Below are 15,511 nucleotides of genomic sequence, written 5' to 3' on the forward strand. Positions count from 1 at the left end.
AGCCGCGCGCGTGCGCGCGCGTGCGCAAGCCAGGGCCCTCGGGGGTGGCCCCGTAGACTCCAACGAAAGCGTCGCAAGGTCCCGGATTAACCCTTTCTCTGCTCGCCAATTTTTAGGCCCGGTCTGGTTCCGTGCCTGCGCAAGCCGGCGGCGCGCCTTCCCCCCAGCCCGCACCGCGCATGCACGGGAAGGGGGGTGCCGGTGGGGGTTTTCAAGGCCGGCTAGACATTCTGTGCTCGTGCAGGAGGAGGGCTGCTACCATCAGGGACGTGCACGATTCCCCCCCACCCCGCCCTCTCCCCAAACTCCAAAAAAAAAAAAATCCAAAACACACTGCCACCCACCGTGCCCCCACGCCCCGCGTCCATCCCGTCCCCGGCCTGCGTGCAGCGAGCGCGGGGAGCCCGCGGGGAGTGTCTGTGGCTGTGCCAGGCTGCAGGTAAGCGCGAGCCGGGGGAGCGGAAGGGGCCCAGATCATCCGCGAGGCGGGCACGGGGGCGGCTGGCGCGGCGGGGCGGCCCGGAAGAAGCGCGTTCTCGCCGTGCTCTGGGGCACCAGCCAGCTCCAGGATGTGCGGGCGGCCGGCGGCGGCGCGGTGCGAGCGGGGACGGGCGTGGGCCGGGGCTGGACCGGGCGCTCTGGGGGCTGCGCAGGCCGGCGAGCTAGCTGGGACAGCAGCCGGGCGGCGGCCGCAGCGGCCCCGCGCGCGCGCGCTCGCCGAGCCTTGGCGGCGGAGTTCATGTCTGTCCTCGCTCGCACCTTCGCAGTGCTCCGCGGTGAGGGTAGGGACGGCCCAGAGCCTGGCGCCGAGTGGGGCCGGCCGGCCCGCCCCTCTGAGCCAGGGACCCTGCCGCGCCGCCCCCAGCCGCCTGCGGAGGAGGGGGCCGGGACCCCCGCGCTCGCACTCCCGGGTGCGCCCGCCGAGCTCGGGAAGCCGGCCGCGCGCCGCCCCCGCCCCCGGCCTCGGAAGGGCGGGGGAGGGCCCGGCGCGAGCCGGCCGGGGAGTGCGCGGGGCGCGAGCTCCGGGCTCGCGGGCGGTACGGGGCGCGGCGCGGCGCGGGGCTGCGGAGATCGGCCACACGCCCGCTCCTGCTCGCCGCCGCCGGGACCGCCGTGGGCTCTTCCTCTCGCTCTCGGAGCCGAGGCCCGCAGCCCGCGCGGGAAGCCTGAATATGAAAGGGAAAGTGGCCCTTGCACCTCCAGGCTCCCAGGCCGAGGCCGGAGCTTTTGTTTGGGAAGAAATGCAAACGGCCTTATCCACTCCCCCACCTCCCGGGCAGAAAGAAATGAGGCCGTGGTTTGGAGAGACTCTGAAGGCTCCTGGATGGCTCTTGCGCTTCGTTCTCTTTCTCCCCACCTCGAAGTTGCGAGCTTTGCACAGGGAAGTCGTGCCGCCGCCATTGTCGCGGCTGTTCAGGGGTAGGGGAGGCGGCTGCCGCTGCTTATGTAAGTTTGACTTTGCTGGAGCCCCCACTCCCTTTTCTGTAAAGGCGCCTGGGCGCGCTGGCGATTTGGAGAACCGTAATAAAGGGGCAGCTTTGTTATGGAGGTGTAGTTGGGGCTATCGCTTTCTCACCACCTACAACATACTGGCAATGAGTATCTTCCAGTTTGACTCACCTGACTTAGCAGTTGGAATATCTCAGTGGAAAAAAGTGGCCCTCAGAGATCTTGAAACAGTGGAGGCCAAATAACACCCTACCTAAAAGGGGAAAAAGCACATTTATATGTATATCTACTCTTCCTACCTAGCCCATGCACTTTTATCCCACAAGCCCTAAGATACAGTTACTGGCAGCAGTAGTAAATGACCCGGTGGGAAATTTGTCCTGGCAGCTTTCTTTTGGGGGTGACTACAGACTAGGTTCAATTTAGGGAACAAAGTCGGAGGCATCCCAAGAACTAATTTTGCCCAACCCTCACACTTTGCAGATAAGAACAACCCCACCCCCGCTGCTTTAGGCAGCTGATTGCTGTGTTTGCTTTTCTGCAGCGGGAGCTTTTTGATAGTTTTCAGGATTTTGGTCTCCTGGTTCATGTCTTGCACCATAGTTTTTGGATAACACTTGCAGCCCAGTCCCTTGGTCCTACCACACTAACGTTTATTTTTGTGATCACTGTTCAGTAGGAGGAACTTTTTATGTTTTTCAGGATATTGGTCTGCAGGATGGTGGGGATAGGAGGCACTTTCTGGCTTTTTCTGGTATCTGGAGCTATCAACATCTATACATGGGCTTTGTTTATGAGGACAAATTATTTAGTGGTTCGTAATAATTTCCTTTGATTTCCTGCGCACAGCCCCTCCACACTCCAAGTGCTGCAGCCCTTACCTGTTCTCCTTCATGTCTTAGAGCTGGACTCGATGCTGCCAGCCATCCTCCTCTCTGTTCCCAACCTGAAAATGGGTACATGTGCAAGTGGCAGGATAAGAAAGGAAGTTTATTTTTTAAAAAACCTTGTTTAGCATTTGGGATAGAAGAAGATCCTACCTTACTCTTCTGTGTCTTTTTCTCTTGTAGGACTGGCGTGCCCCTGATCAGTTATTCTGATCTGAAGAATTTGGTGTTTCAAGCATTAAGACAATAGCCTGACTTGTTCATGGTAACTATAACTTTGGATATTAAATTTTGAAAATAAGGTTGGATATTTGCTCTAATAACACACACACACACACAATAATTATGTATTAGCACTTCTGTTTCTCTGTATTTTCCTCACTTGTACTTGTTGAATGAAAGGCAAACAATGTTTTTGAAAGGGAAAATAGAATACGTTATTTTAAAAAGATCAGTTTCTCTAACATTGTGACAGATGTCTTTTGTACCAGTTTTAAATTCCTTTTGCTTGTACAATAGTTGCAGCACTTGTCAAGTACATCCAATCGTGATGACATTTTTGTCTGGATGGCAGATAGACTGGCATCTAGAAAGAATGAAACTGCTCATCACCTATCTTCCCAAATTTTATCTGATTTTTTGAGGGTCATTTTGGACCTTAACCATCATTCAGAAGTGGCCCAAAACTGGTGTGGAAAAACTAGAAGACAACACCAAATGAGATATTTTCGCTATGAAATTCCTTCCTAGTTCTGCAACAGTGATTTGTCATTTCTGTCTAGGAAGAGAATATTGACTACTGTTAGTTATTTTACTGAATCTTTCTGTACATGAAATTATAGTAGATGCAACAGACAGGAATGGTAGATGTTTGCCTCAGAACTGTTTCTTAAACCTTGAAACTGAGTTGTCATTATTACCTCTACTTGTCAGGAAGCACAGGTTTTGGAGATAGATTACCTGGATTTGAATCCTAGCTCTCCACTAAATAACTAGAATAATGGGTAGGTTCCTGACCTCATCTATGAAATAGAGATAGTAATACATGTTTCATAGGTTTAGTTGATAATTACATTTGCAAAGACAAATAAAGCATATAGAACAATACCTGGCATGTACTGTGTACTTAATTAAAGTTGCCTATTATTAAAACTAGGCATATACTTAGTAAGTAGAAATAACAATATGGAAATTCTTAAGTTGGGTTGTCTTTTCTACTCATATTCTTGAACCACTCTTAATGACTTTCTGAAATTGTTAGGTACTAAAAATTGATTAGAAAATGAAAATCTACCTGTGTTTTCTATATGGAAAAGTGTTGTTCATAATTATCAAACTTTCTTTTTAAAATTTTTTTGTAGGAGTTTTTCATCAGTATGTCTGAAACCATTAAATATAATGACGATGATCATAAAACTCTGTTTCTGAAAACACTAAATGAACAACGCCTGGAAGGAGAATTTTGTGATATTGCTATTGTGGTTGAAGATGTGAAATTCAGAGCACACAGATGTGTTCTTGCCGCCTGCAGCACCTACTTTAAAAAGCTTTTTAAGAAGCTTGAGGTTGATAGCTCTTCAGTAATAGAAATAGATTTTCTTCGTTCTGATATATTTGAAGAGGTCCTGAACTACATGTATACAGCAAAGATTTCCGTGAAAAAAGAAGATGTTAACTTAATGATGTCATCAGGTCAGATTCTTGGTATTCGATTTTTGGATAAACTCTGTTCTCAGAAGCGGGATGTATCTAGTCCTGATGAAAATAATGGCCAGTCAAAAACTAAATATTGCCTCAAAATAAATCGCCCCATTGGAGATGCTGCTGACACTCAGGATGATGATGTGGAGGAAATTGGAGATCAAGATGACAGTCCATCTGATGATACTGTAGAAGGCACCCCGCCGAGTCAGGAAGATGGCAAGTCGCCTACAACTACGCTCAGGGTTCAGGAAGCGATTTTGAAAGAGCTGGGGAGTGAGGAAGTTCGAAAAGTAAATTGCTACGGCCAGGAAGTAGAATCCATGGAAACCCCAGAATCAAAAGATTTGGGTTCCCAGACCCCTCAAGCCTTAGCATTTAATGATGGAATGAGTGAAGTGAAGGATGAACAGACACCAGGCTGGACAACCGCTGCTAGTGACATGAAGTTTGAGTACTTACTCTATGGCCACCATCGGGAGCAGATTGCCTGTCAGGCATGTGGTAAGACATTTTCTGATGAAGGCAGATTAAGGAAGCATGAAAAACTCCACACAGCAGACAGACCATTTGTTTGTGAAATGTGTACAAAAGGTTTTACCACACAGGCCCACCTGAAAGAACACCTAAAAATCCACACAGGATATAAGCCCTACAGTTGTGAGGTGTGTGGGAAATCATTTATTCGCGCCCCAGACCTAAAGAAGCACGAGAGAGTTCACAGTAATGAAAGACCGTTTGCATGCCATATGTGTGACAAAGCCTTCAAACACAAGTCCCACCTCAAAGATCATGAACGAAGACACAGAGGGGAAAAGCCTTTTGTGTGTGGCTCATGCACCAAGGCATTTGCCAAGGCATCTGATCTGAAAAGGCACGAGAACAATATGCACAGTGAAAGGAAGCAGGTTACCCCCAGTGCCATCCAGAGCGAGACAGAACAGTTGCAGGCAGCAGCCATGGCCGCAGAAGCAGAGCAGCAGTTGGAAACAATAGCCTGTAGCTAGAGGTGATGGGACACAGACACTTTGCCTGAGCCGTGGAGACTGAAATCACATTGTTCGTAATAAATGAACACTGTATTTTTTTTTTTTTTTAAAATGTATGGAGCATTATACTTACTGGACTTAAGGCAGTACCTGGTTAGGTATTTTTAAAACTTTTCAAGGAAGTAATGTTCCTTGGTTTTGACCAAACAGTTTCACTGTCCTGTCTGGTGTTTAGTATTAATGTTGCCAGTAAGTCCTGCCCCTTCTCTTTTTTTATGGTTTTAATTTGAGGACTCCTGTGTCCATTTCAGAAGTGAGAGACTTCTATTCCATTTTTAATTCCTCTCTGCACTTGCTGCACTGGTGAATGCGCTACACAGAGTCTTAATCGAGTACATTGATTTCCTAATCATAATTGTATGTGACTTGTGGTCAAAACAACATTTTTAATAACTTAATAAAATTATTTCATGTAGACGCAGAAAATACTGGTGGGTGGTTGACCAAGAACACTGCACAAATATGAAAACAAGGCCTGGGAATATAGAATGGTCTTAGATGTGTACTTGATTTGTTCATTTTCTGTCACTGTTTTTTCACAGTTTTTGTGGACAAATAATGAATGGTTGCTTTGCTGAAGTGTTTCTTCATCCATTTTGATTGCCCATACCTATCCCAACAGAGGTGGTAACAAGTCCCAAAGGCTGAGTAAATCCATAGGGATATTGGTGATCTGGTGACTGAGTTCCTTCATTCCTCTTATTTGGGGCATTGCCACTCTGAAATAGATAGGATTTGTGAAGTGGACCAGTGATGAGAGGATTAGAAGAGGGTGAATAGGAACCTGGCTCTCAGAGACAAGTTGTTCACATTTGCAATAATTCCAAGATTTCCCAGATCAGAATAATTCTTAGTTAATTTTGAAATTAGGATAAGAACAGGTATGCCTCTTCAGATACATTTGTGTAACAGAATGTTATCAAGCTTTTGGGCTGTCTGTAGCACATGATTTATTCGTAAAGGAGATGCAATATCGTTACTTAATACATTTAAAATTTTTTACGTGTATAAATAGTATAGAAGTGTTGGTCTTATGTATTTCAAAGAAAAGTAGACAGCTGCACTTTCTTTTGCACATTGGATTAAAATAACTTTCATCAGCAAGAAACATCAGTCTGTTGTTAACCAATATTAAAGTGTCAGACCAAAACATGTTTATGTTTTTGAAGTATATTTCTTCATCACTGGTTGTAATTTTTAGTTGATTGCCTTTTCATAGCTGTAACGGAATTATAAATGCTGTTCCAGTTTTGGTGTATGAAAAAATTTTAAACCATTTATTTAGGAATATATTGAAATACCAACAATAGTTTTAATTATGTTCTATAATAAAGCATTAGTCAATTATTTTAGAATGTACAATTTTAGGAAAATTTTGACTTTTAAAATTTATTTTTGGTTGCTAGGGTTTTTTTTTTTGTTTTTTTTTTGAGACATTAAAATAATTGCATTTCTTAGCTTATCGCATTAACACCTGTAATTACTACTGTGGGAGAAATTTTATTTTTTAAAAGGTGTATATGTTATGCCCAAGATTGTAGGATGAAGATGCTACCTTTTAAGATACTTATTTATTGGTAAAATGTTTAATTTAGTTTAAAATTAATTTAATTTCTTAAAAGTTGTTTTTTCCATCTTCAAAGTAGTTCTGTTACTGTTTATATGCTATTAATAGGAGGGAAATTGATTGATATTCTTAGGCTATTTTAATCAAAGCAAAGGAAAAATAATTTAACATCTGGTTGATAGCTACTTCGACAAACCATTTTGAGGTCCTCATTTTAGTATATATAAGAAAATGTACTTATATCATTTCTGTTTTCTTTTTTTCATAGCAACCTTTCATACATCCAGGTTTCTACCAAAGTGCATTTTCTATACTATATCATGGTTTTTCAGAGGTGTAAGTTATGTGGTTTTAACTCTCATTGAAACCACATAATCACAATGGCATCCCAAAAAAGAAAGCTTAATTTTCTGCCCTTTATTTGTATTGTGTAAATATTTATTGTTTGTCCTATTTTGCATGAGAAATATATTTGTGTTGCAATTTCTACCACTGGTACTGGGTTCATATGTGTATTAGGGTGCTAGTCTTCTTGGTGGCAGGAAAGTCACTGCTTCTCTCCTCACCTAGCTGGCTTTAGTAGTCCCCTGGTTGGGAAACCATCATGTTAGACAGTTCAAGGGTAACTTCAGTCATATGGGATTAATTTTGAAATGTCCTTACACTGAATCTGTCATGTGAGGGGAAGGAAATTCTAAATGTCAATATTACTATCTTTTCCGTTATATAAAGTCACCCACTTTTTTCTGTTTGAACAAAGAGAACTATCTATAAACTTGATTTTACCTTTTTTGCCAACTTGCATTGTATTTGCAATGACTGAGGAAGATAATTTTAGAAAGTGTAAACTTTAGGTCATTTACCAGCTAATTAACTCGATCACAAAAACCCATGTACGTGTAACAGAATTATGTAAGAGTTATAGCCTTAAGCTCTGAGTCGTGGGAGTTAAGGAACTGAGTCTTCCAGGAAAGAGAATGGAGAACTGCCCCTTTCCTCTGCCATTCACCTGTACTGTCTACCCCCTTTTCTCCATTACCTGAGCCCACCACCTTCCCACACCCCACAAATATGTGAGAGACAAGTAAAACATCAGATTGGAGGCAAGGTAACCATTGACAACCATCACAGTGAGAGATGAGGGCCTAAATTTATTCTGATGCTTCATTCTGGTACTTAACTGAAATCAATGAACAATTTCAGTGATGGGGAACTCCCTACCTCCCCAATATCGTGCACTCCTATCTTGAGAAAGTTCTAACTGCTCTTTACTCCTTAATTTTCTCTCCATTTTTGCATATTTTTTTTGTAACTGGGAACTTTCTTCCCCTTACAACTATTCAAAAATAAACTTAATCCTGCATCTACTTGACAATACTTCAAATATGTAAAGATAACCTGTAGTTTAATTTATTCAGCTTGTATTGAGGACCTGGGCTGGGTCCCAGGGATAGAAAGGTAGAAGAGATTTGGCCCCGACTAGCAGAGGTGCTTCCTTTTCCTGTCTTGTCTTAAGCATTATTTTTAAAAATGAGGGTGGCATTTGCCCATCACCTGTTCATGATTCTGTAAAGGTCACCATACTGATCATATCTTATGGGCCCTGAATGTAGTTTAGCTGGGTTGTGACATTTCGTTTTTCTTCACGGTAATTTTCAGTATAACTGGGGGAAAGTATGGGTTAGTAGAAAGACTTCTGTAGTCAAACTTGAATTGGATCCTGGTTCTGTTTATCAGTTAATGTATAAATTTAGGCAAGTTCTTTACTGCCCCGAGTCTTAGTTATATCATTTCTAGAACAGTGATTGGGATTGGTCTGCTGTGAAGATTAAATGTGATAACCAGTACAAAATATTTAGTCCAGCACTCACTACTTTTGAGGTGTACCATAAATGTTTCGTTTTTGAAAAACTTTATTTTTGTTAATCTTCACTGGAGGATATTTTTCCATTGATTTTTAGATAGAATGGAAAGGAGGGAGGGGGAGAGAGAAAGAGAGAAACATCAATTTGAGAAAGACACATAGATTGGTTGTCTACCACACGACCCCAACTGGGGATCAAACCTGCAACAAAGGTACATGTTCTTGACCAGGAATCAAACCTGAAACCCTTTGGACCTTGGGCTCAGCCAAATTGGCCAGGGCAAATCTTTCCTTCTTAAAGAGCATTCTCAGAGAAGCAGAAGCTAAACTGAAGTTCTCTTTATTTTGACATGTCAGTATTACAAAGTGACTTTTTTTCTAATCCTTACCTGAGGAAATGTTTCTATTGATTTTTAGAGAGAGAGAAACATTCAGTGGTTGCCTCCCATACTGTGCCCTGACTGGGAATTGAACCCTCAGCCTTTTGGTGTACAGGGTGATGCTCCAACCAACTGAGCCATTGGCTAGGGCTCAGGTGACATTTTTGAATGTATACTGAAAATATATTTGTTAAATATTACCATTGGCATAGAATGATTCTCATTTTTTCTCATTGATAGTGAATTTGGAAAGGGGAATATAAAGAGTATGGTTTATTTCTTTAAAATAACAGATCCTGGCATCAAGAAAGGACATTGATGCAAAGAAAATTAGACGTATTAAAAGACCAACCTGGCCTTCCAGCTACTTTGGATGAGGTATATTAACAATTTGGAAGGTTTTAGGGGAGGGAACTTCATGAGCAATACAGGGTATGCTCAGTAGCAGCTCCAAAATGAGAAATGAAAGTGAGCAGGTATTCCCTAACAGCCTTCAAACCTAGCAATTGTTGAATATTTACCAACATGATCTCTATGTATGCTTTGTGACAACTCTGAGGCATACCTTATTACTGATGAAAACCAAGATGTGGAGAAGTTAAAAATCCCACCAATGTCAAGTAGTTAACAGAGCCAGGACAGGAAAGTGTGTTGATCTGCCTCCGGAGCCTGTGCCCTTAGTCACCATGTCATAATGCTCTCGAACAGAAAGGAGTAACTGGCCTTAACATACATCTCTTCTAACTTTAGTCCACTGCTAGGAGGAGGAAGACAACAGCTAGAGGAGAGGTAGAGGCATTTATGCAAACAGTTGCCCCTAAGCTTGTATCATAAATTAGTTCCAATATTTTGATTTCTCTGAGACATTTCTCGTGCAAGGAGCCAAATACTACGTTACGCTAACACTATTTTACCTTCCTTTGGGTCTAGAAGCTGCCCCATATAATACGGAAAACTGTAGAGTGTCAAGGATGATTGAAAAATAAAAGAGATACTTGTTGACTTTTCACATGTTCCATTATTCATCTAGTTTGATGTGAAAATTAACTCTTTATGTTTGTAATAAAAAATATCTGTGTTAGGAGACTTCCCCCACCTCTGAAAGGTCCTAGAAAACTTGAATGAAGGTTTTACCTATACTGCTTTCAAGCTGTCACCACCTTGGAATGCTTGCATAATTTTTCAGCCAAAATGCAAATGACAATTCCCTGCCCAGTTTACTCTTGCTTCTTATTTCAAAAGAAAACCTTATTTCTTGTATAAGTAATAGATAGAAATTTTAGCTTTAAGGTTGTTTTTAAGATCAGATATAATTTATTTAAAAGATTACTGACCTCGCCCGGCCGATGTGGCTCAGTGGTTGAGCATCGACCCATGCACCAAGAAGTCCTCGGTTCGATTCCTGGTCAGGAAACGTGCCTAGGTTGTGGGCCAAATCACTAGTGGGGGGGGGAGGGGCATGCAGAAGGCAGCCAATCAATGTTATTGATGTTTCTATCTCTCCCTCTTCCTTCCTCTCTAAAATCAATAAAGAAAAAAAATTAAAAAAAAAAGATTACTGGCCTCAAACAGATAGATGGAGGTGGTTAGAACGTAACCAGATGGGGAACTTAAGTTTACACTTTATTCTTACTCTGTTTACATTTAATTAAGTAAAGAGTGTGTGTATGAGTCTGTTTCTCCTAAATCTTGGAATATTTTAGTTATTCTGTTGTATTTTGCAGTCTTCCAGCAATCCTTCAGCAAATATGAAATGGAAATAGTAACCAGATTAGAGGGCTACTGAATCAGTTGGTCTTGATTAGTGTAAACAAGATTAAACAGTGTGTGGCAAAAGTGTACAGTTGTTCCTATGGAAAATAATACTATAATTAATAATAATAATAAACTCTGCTTCATGTACTCACAACAATAAACCTACTTTTACCCCACCCTGTATTTAATAGTCTATAATAAATGTGGCATTAAAAAAAGAGGAATAAATTATTTTAGGGGCTATATAACTAATTATGATCCCAAACTTCTGTGAATTATGATCTCATAGGAGTTCTTAAATTTTTTTCTAGTTCTATGGAGAAGTAATTGACATACATCATTTTATAAGTTTAAGGTATACAGCATGATGATTTGATTTACATATATTATGAAATGCTTACCACAATTTATTTATTTATTTATTTATTTATTTATTTATTTATTTATTTATTTATTTTTATCCTCACCCGAAGACATTTTTCCATTTTTTGTTCAGGTAGAGTGGGAGGGAGAGAGAGAGAAATAGCGACATGAAAGGGACACATCAAGTGGCTGCCACCCACACGACCAACCATGGCTAGGGACAAACGGCAACCGAGGTGCGTGCCCTTAGCGGGAACCGAACCCGGGTCTCTGAGCAAAACTGGCCAGGGTGCAAATGCTTACCACAATTTAGTTAACATTCATCATCTCAAATAGATACAATAAAATGAAAAGAAAAATAATTCTCCTTGTATTGAGAACTGTTAGGAACTCCTCTCTTAACAACTTTTCCTATATATTATACAGCAGTCTTAACTAGTCATCATGTTGTACCTCCCTCGTACTTATTTATCTTATAACTCAAACTTTGTACCTTGTGGCCACCTTCCAACCATGAATCTGATCTTTTTTCCTAAGTGTGGTGGCTTTTAAAAATTAGATTCCACATACTGAAATTATACATTATTTGCCTTTCTCTGTCTGACTTACTTCACTTAGCATAATGCTTTCATGTTGTCACAAATGTTAGGATTTCTCATTTTTTTATGACTTAATAATATTCCATTGTATATACAGGGATACCTCAGAGATATAATGGTTTAATTCCAGATTACCATAATTAAGTAAGTCATAATGTTTTTTCTGATGATGGAAAGTCTTGCCTTCCATTTGCACAAAACACAATCTGGGAGGTGCGATAAAAGGAAATTCAATAAAATAAGGTATGCCTGCATGTACCACAACTTCTTTATCCATTTATCCATGAATGTACACACAGGTTGTTTCCATGTCTTGACTACTGTAAATAATGCTGCAATGAACATAGGGCTGTAGATATCTTTTTAAGTTAAGTGTTTTTGTTTCCTTTGGATACATTCCCAGAAATAGAATTGGTAGACATATGATAGTTCTATTTTTTATTTTTTAAGGAACCAAGAGTGTACAAGTTTCCTTTCCTCCACATCCACGCCAGCATTTGTTATCTCTTGTGTTTTTGTTGATGGTCATTCTGACAGACTTGAGATGCTATCTCATTGTCATTTTAATTAACATTTTTCTAATAACTAGTGATTAGCATCTTTACATGTATCTGTTGGCTATTTGTATATCATTGGAAAAATGTCTATTCAAGTCCTTTGCCTATTTTTTAATTGGTAAATTATTTATTTTAAAGGAAGGGCTTGTAATACATGGGTTTTAAGGTTATTTCAGGATTCAAGTCTATTGTTTTATAATTATTTAATTAGTTTGGATAATATTCTCCAGACATTTTTAATGTAATTACTTGAAATTTGCTTGCCTTCTAACTCCAAAGGGGCACCAAGGTGATCACGAGATCCAGGTTCCTCAATACCTATGAGAGGTAGTAGGAGGCTGGAATAATAGGATGCCAGTGACCATCTCTCACATTTGTTTCTCTGTTAAAAAAGAATGGAATGTGCCTAAATCCAAGCAAACTGTCACAACTCCTAGGAAAATAATTTAAACCACACTTGATGTAATGCAACTAAACCTAGGCTTTCTTGCTTAGTTTAATGACATTCTCAGCCTTTGGAGATACATCTAAAAGAAATGAAAACCATACTCTAAAAGGCCTGGATCCTCTGTTGTCTTCTCTTCTTGATTCACTCTCTTGCTTTGGTGGAGAAGCACATCCTCAATCAGAGGAGTGAAGAGAAGGTGAACTTTTTGAGATCCATTTTGCCTTCATACTTATTGATAGCTGGGAGTTCCCTTCTAGATCAGAAAATAATCTGAGAAGAAGTGAATGATTTGGTGTTTCTGCACAATTAGAGCTTTCTGAGCAAACTTGCAATGGTACCTGGGTTGAAAGACTAGCCTTAGAAGCTAAAGGGTAATTGAATAGCCAGAGACCTCCAAAGAGATATAGAGCCTTATCTCCCAATGTGTTTACATTTCAAAGGGGGATATACTACAGAGCCTAGAGCCATTCATTTACATTGTAAAGGATTGCTAATGACTAGGGAGCAAATGTTTCTGTGCTTCTTAGGAAGAGGAAGAGGAGACCCACGTGCAGAGTGACATGGCTGTCATGTCACTTGTAGGGTGCTGGGATTGGGAAACTGGTGGTTATTGTTCTAAGTAATAACAACTTTGGTTTCTGCTATAGAACTCTCACCTCTGCTTTCAGGGTAAAAAATGTAAATAAACAGAGATTTCAAAAACAGAACCTATCTTTAAAATTTTGAGAAGTCTAAAGCCATTCTGATTTCTGATCCTTTATGTATGATGGCCTCTATATTTTTCTCTCTTTAAAGTTTGAAGAATCTTCTCTTCATACCCATATGGATGTTCCCTGGTGCAGGTCTTTGTACTAGTAACTGGTGGGTTCAATCTGGAAACTATGTTCTTCAGTTCTGTAAAGTTCTGTTGAATTATTTATGATTTCCTCATGTTTGTTTTCTCATTCTCCTGTTTTCCTAGACAAATGCTTTAAATTTATTGTTATTCCCTATTTTCCATCTCTTTGTCTTCTTGATCTAATTTCTGAAATATTCCCTTAACTTTGTGTTTTCAACATTTATATTAAGATTTAAAAGAAAGCTTTTTAATTTGAAATAATTTTAGAATTTTGGAAATGTTACAAAATGAGTACAGAGTTTCCACATACACCAAGTAAACTTACCTAATGTTAACATCTTACATAACCATAATATAATGATCACAACTAAGAAATTAACCTTAGAACAGTTCTATTAACTACAGACTTAGTTTTTTATTTCACCAGTGTTTCCCCCAAATAATGTCCTTTATTAATTAATTCAGGATATCACATTATCATCATTTGTTATATCTTCTTAATTTCCTCCAACCTGTGATGTGATGCTTATTCTTTTCATGTCTTTTATAAGCTTGATGCTTTTGGAAAGCACTAATGTGTTATTTTTGTTGAATGGGTCTCAGTTTGAGTTTGGCAATTTCTTATGATTATATTGAGGTTGTGCATTTTTGGCAAGAATACCACTTAAGTGATATACCTTTCTCTGTGAATCATATCAGGGGGTTCCTGATGTTGCTATGTCTTATTACTGATGATGTTTACCTTGATCACTTGATCACTTGAGTAATCTAGATTTTGCAAAGTTTCTTAATTATAAAGTAACTTTTTTTTTTTTTTTTCAATCCTCACCCAAGAATATTTTTCCATTGATTTTTAGATAGATTGGGAGGGAGGGAAGGAGGACTAGAGAGAAGGAGGTGGGGAACAGTAATGTGAGAGAGACACATCAATTGATTGCCTCCTGCATGACCCCAGCCAGGGCCAGGGCTTGAACCTGCAACCCAGGTCCGTGCCCTTGACCAAAATCAAACTCACAACACTTCAGTCTGTGGGTCACGCTCTAAGTGCTAAGCCAAACCAGCCAGGGTACTATTTTTCCTTTTTCATTAATATGTTGGAGGTAATACTTTTGTTGCAGGAGAAATGAGTGGGTCCAATTTCTTCTTCACTAGTGGAAGCGGGGCTCCTTAGGGCGCTGCTGGAATAAGCATTTTCGAAGGCTCCCAGGGAGAGTGAGACGTGGTAAAAGACATTATCTTTGTGGAGTTACACTCCTTGGTTTCCAAGGTCCCATTTCCCTTAAGCCAGTCCTAAAAAAGGGGTAGCTGGGGTTTTGGTAGAGCAAGAAGCAAAGTCAGTATCCAAAGTTTCTGTTCCATGGTGGAGCTGGGTCCAATGTAGTACCAGGCTAGATTCAGTCCATTAGTCCATTGTGTGGAGTCCACATGGCCGTGAGCCACATGGGCAAATGCAGAGCATGAGATCCCCCACAAACCAGGAGTCAGATGTGAACAGCAAGAGAGACTGCTTTCTTTGTTTAGGAGCTTAAATATTCAGATTTTGTACCATGCCCATTCTAACCACTGACTTGTTCCCAGGTGTGATTGACAGGTAAGAATCTTCCCATATCACTCTGACCTTACTGGACATGTGTCTAAACTACCTCTCTTCAGTCTCTTTTCCCAGCGATCTGTGGGGAGCAGACCTGGGAAGTGTTAGCTGCAGCTTTCTGGCAAAGCTATATAAATGGCATGCCTATATTATCTCTTCTCCCCTTTACTCCTTTCCTGTTAATAATAACCAGGTTATTAATGGTATCAATTTGAGAATATGTAAATATCCTATAGCTCCTCACACTTTTGGTCATTAATTTTAGCATGCAACTTTGGTGAAAATTGCCCACAACAGTTATTACTATGCTGTTCTAGCAGAGACATTTCTGTTATCCTCATTCTTTCTAGGTGTGTTAATTGAAATTCTTATATGAGGAAGAGATGCCCCTTCTTCCCCGACTATTTATTTAATTATTTGTGTCAGAACTCATTAATATTAATTTTATTCTGAGATACAAGCA

The 15,511-nt window shown here is 40.5% G+C and overlaps 1 protein-coding gene across 1 annotated transcript; it reads left to right on the forward strand.

The window, feature by feature from the left end:
- The first annotated feature begins 1,338 nt into the window (after positions 1-1,338).
- ZBTB14 (zinc finger and BTB domain containing 14) lies at positions 1,339-6,309 on the forward strand. Its single transcript, XM_036246008.1, has 3 exons — positions 1,339-1,446; positions 2,520-2,601; positions 3,698-6,309. The coding sequence occupies exons 2-3, from the start codon at positions 2,599-2,601 to the stop codon at positions 5,042-5,044; spliced, it is 1,350 nt and encodes a 449-aa protein (XP_036101901.1). The 5' UTR covers positions 1,339-1,446; positions 2,520-2,598; the 3' UTR covers positions 5,045-6,309.
- Positions 6,310-15,511: the final 9,202 nt, after the last annotated feature.

The sequence above is a fragment of the Molossus molossus genome, unplaced genomic scaffold (assembly GCF_014108415.1).
Source record: "Molossus molossus isolate mMolMol1 unplaced genomic scaffold, mMolMol1.p scaffold_m16_p_6, whole genome shotgun sequence".
In the NCBI taxonomy this organism is placed as follows: Eukaryota; Metazoa; Chordata; class Mammalia; order Chiroptera; family Molossidae; genus Molossus; species Molossus molossus.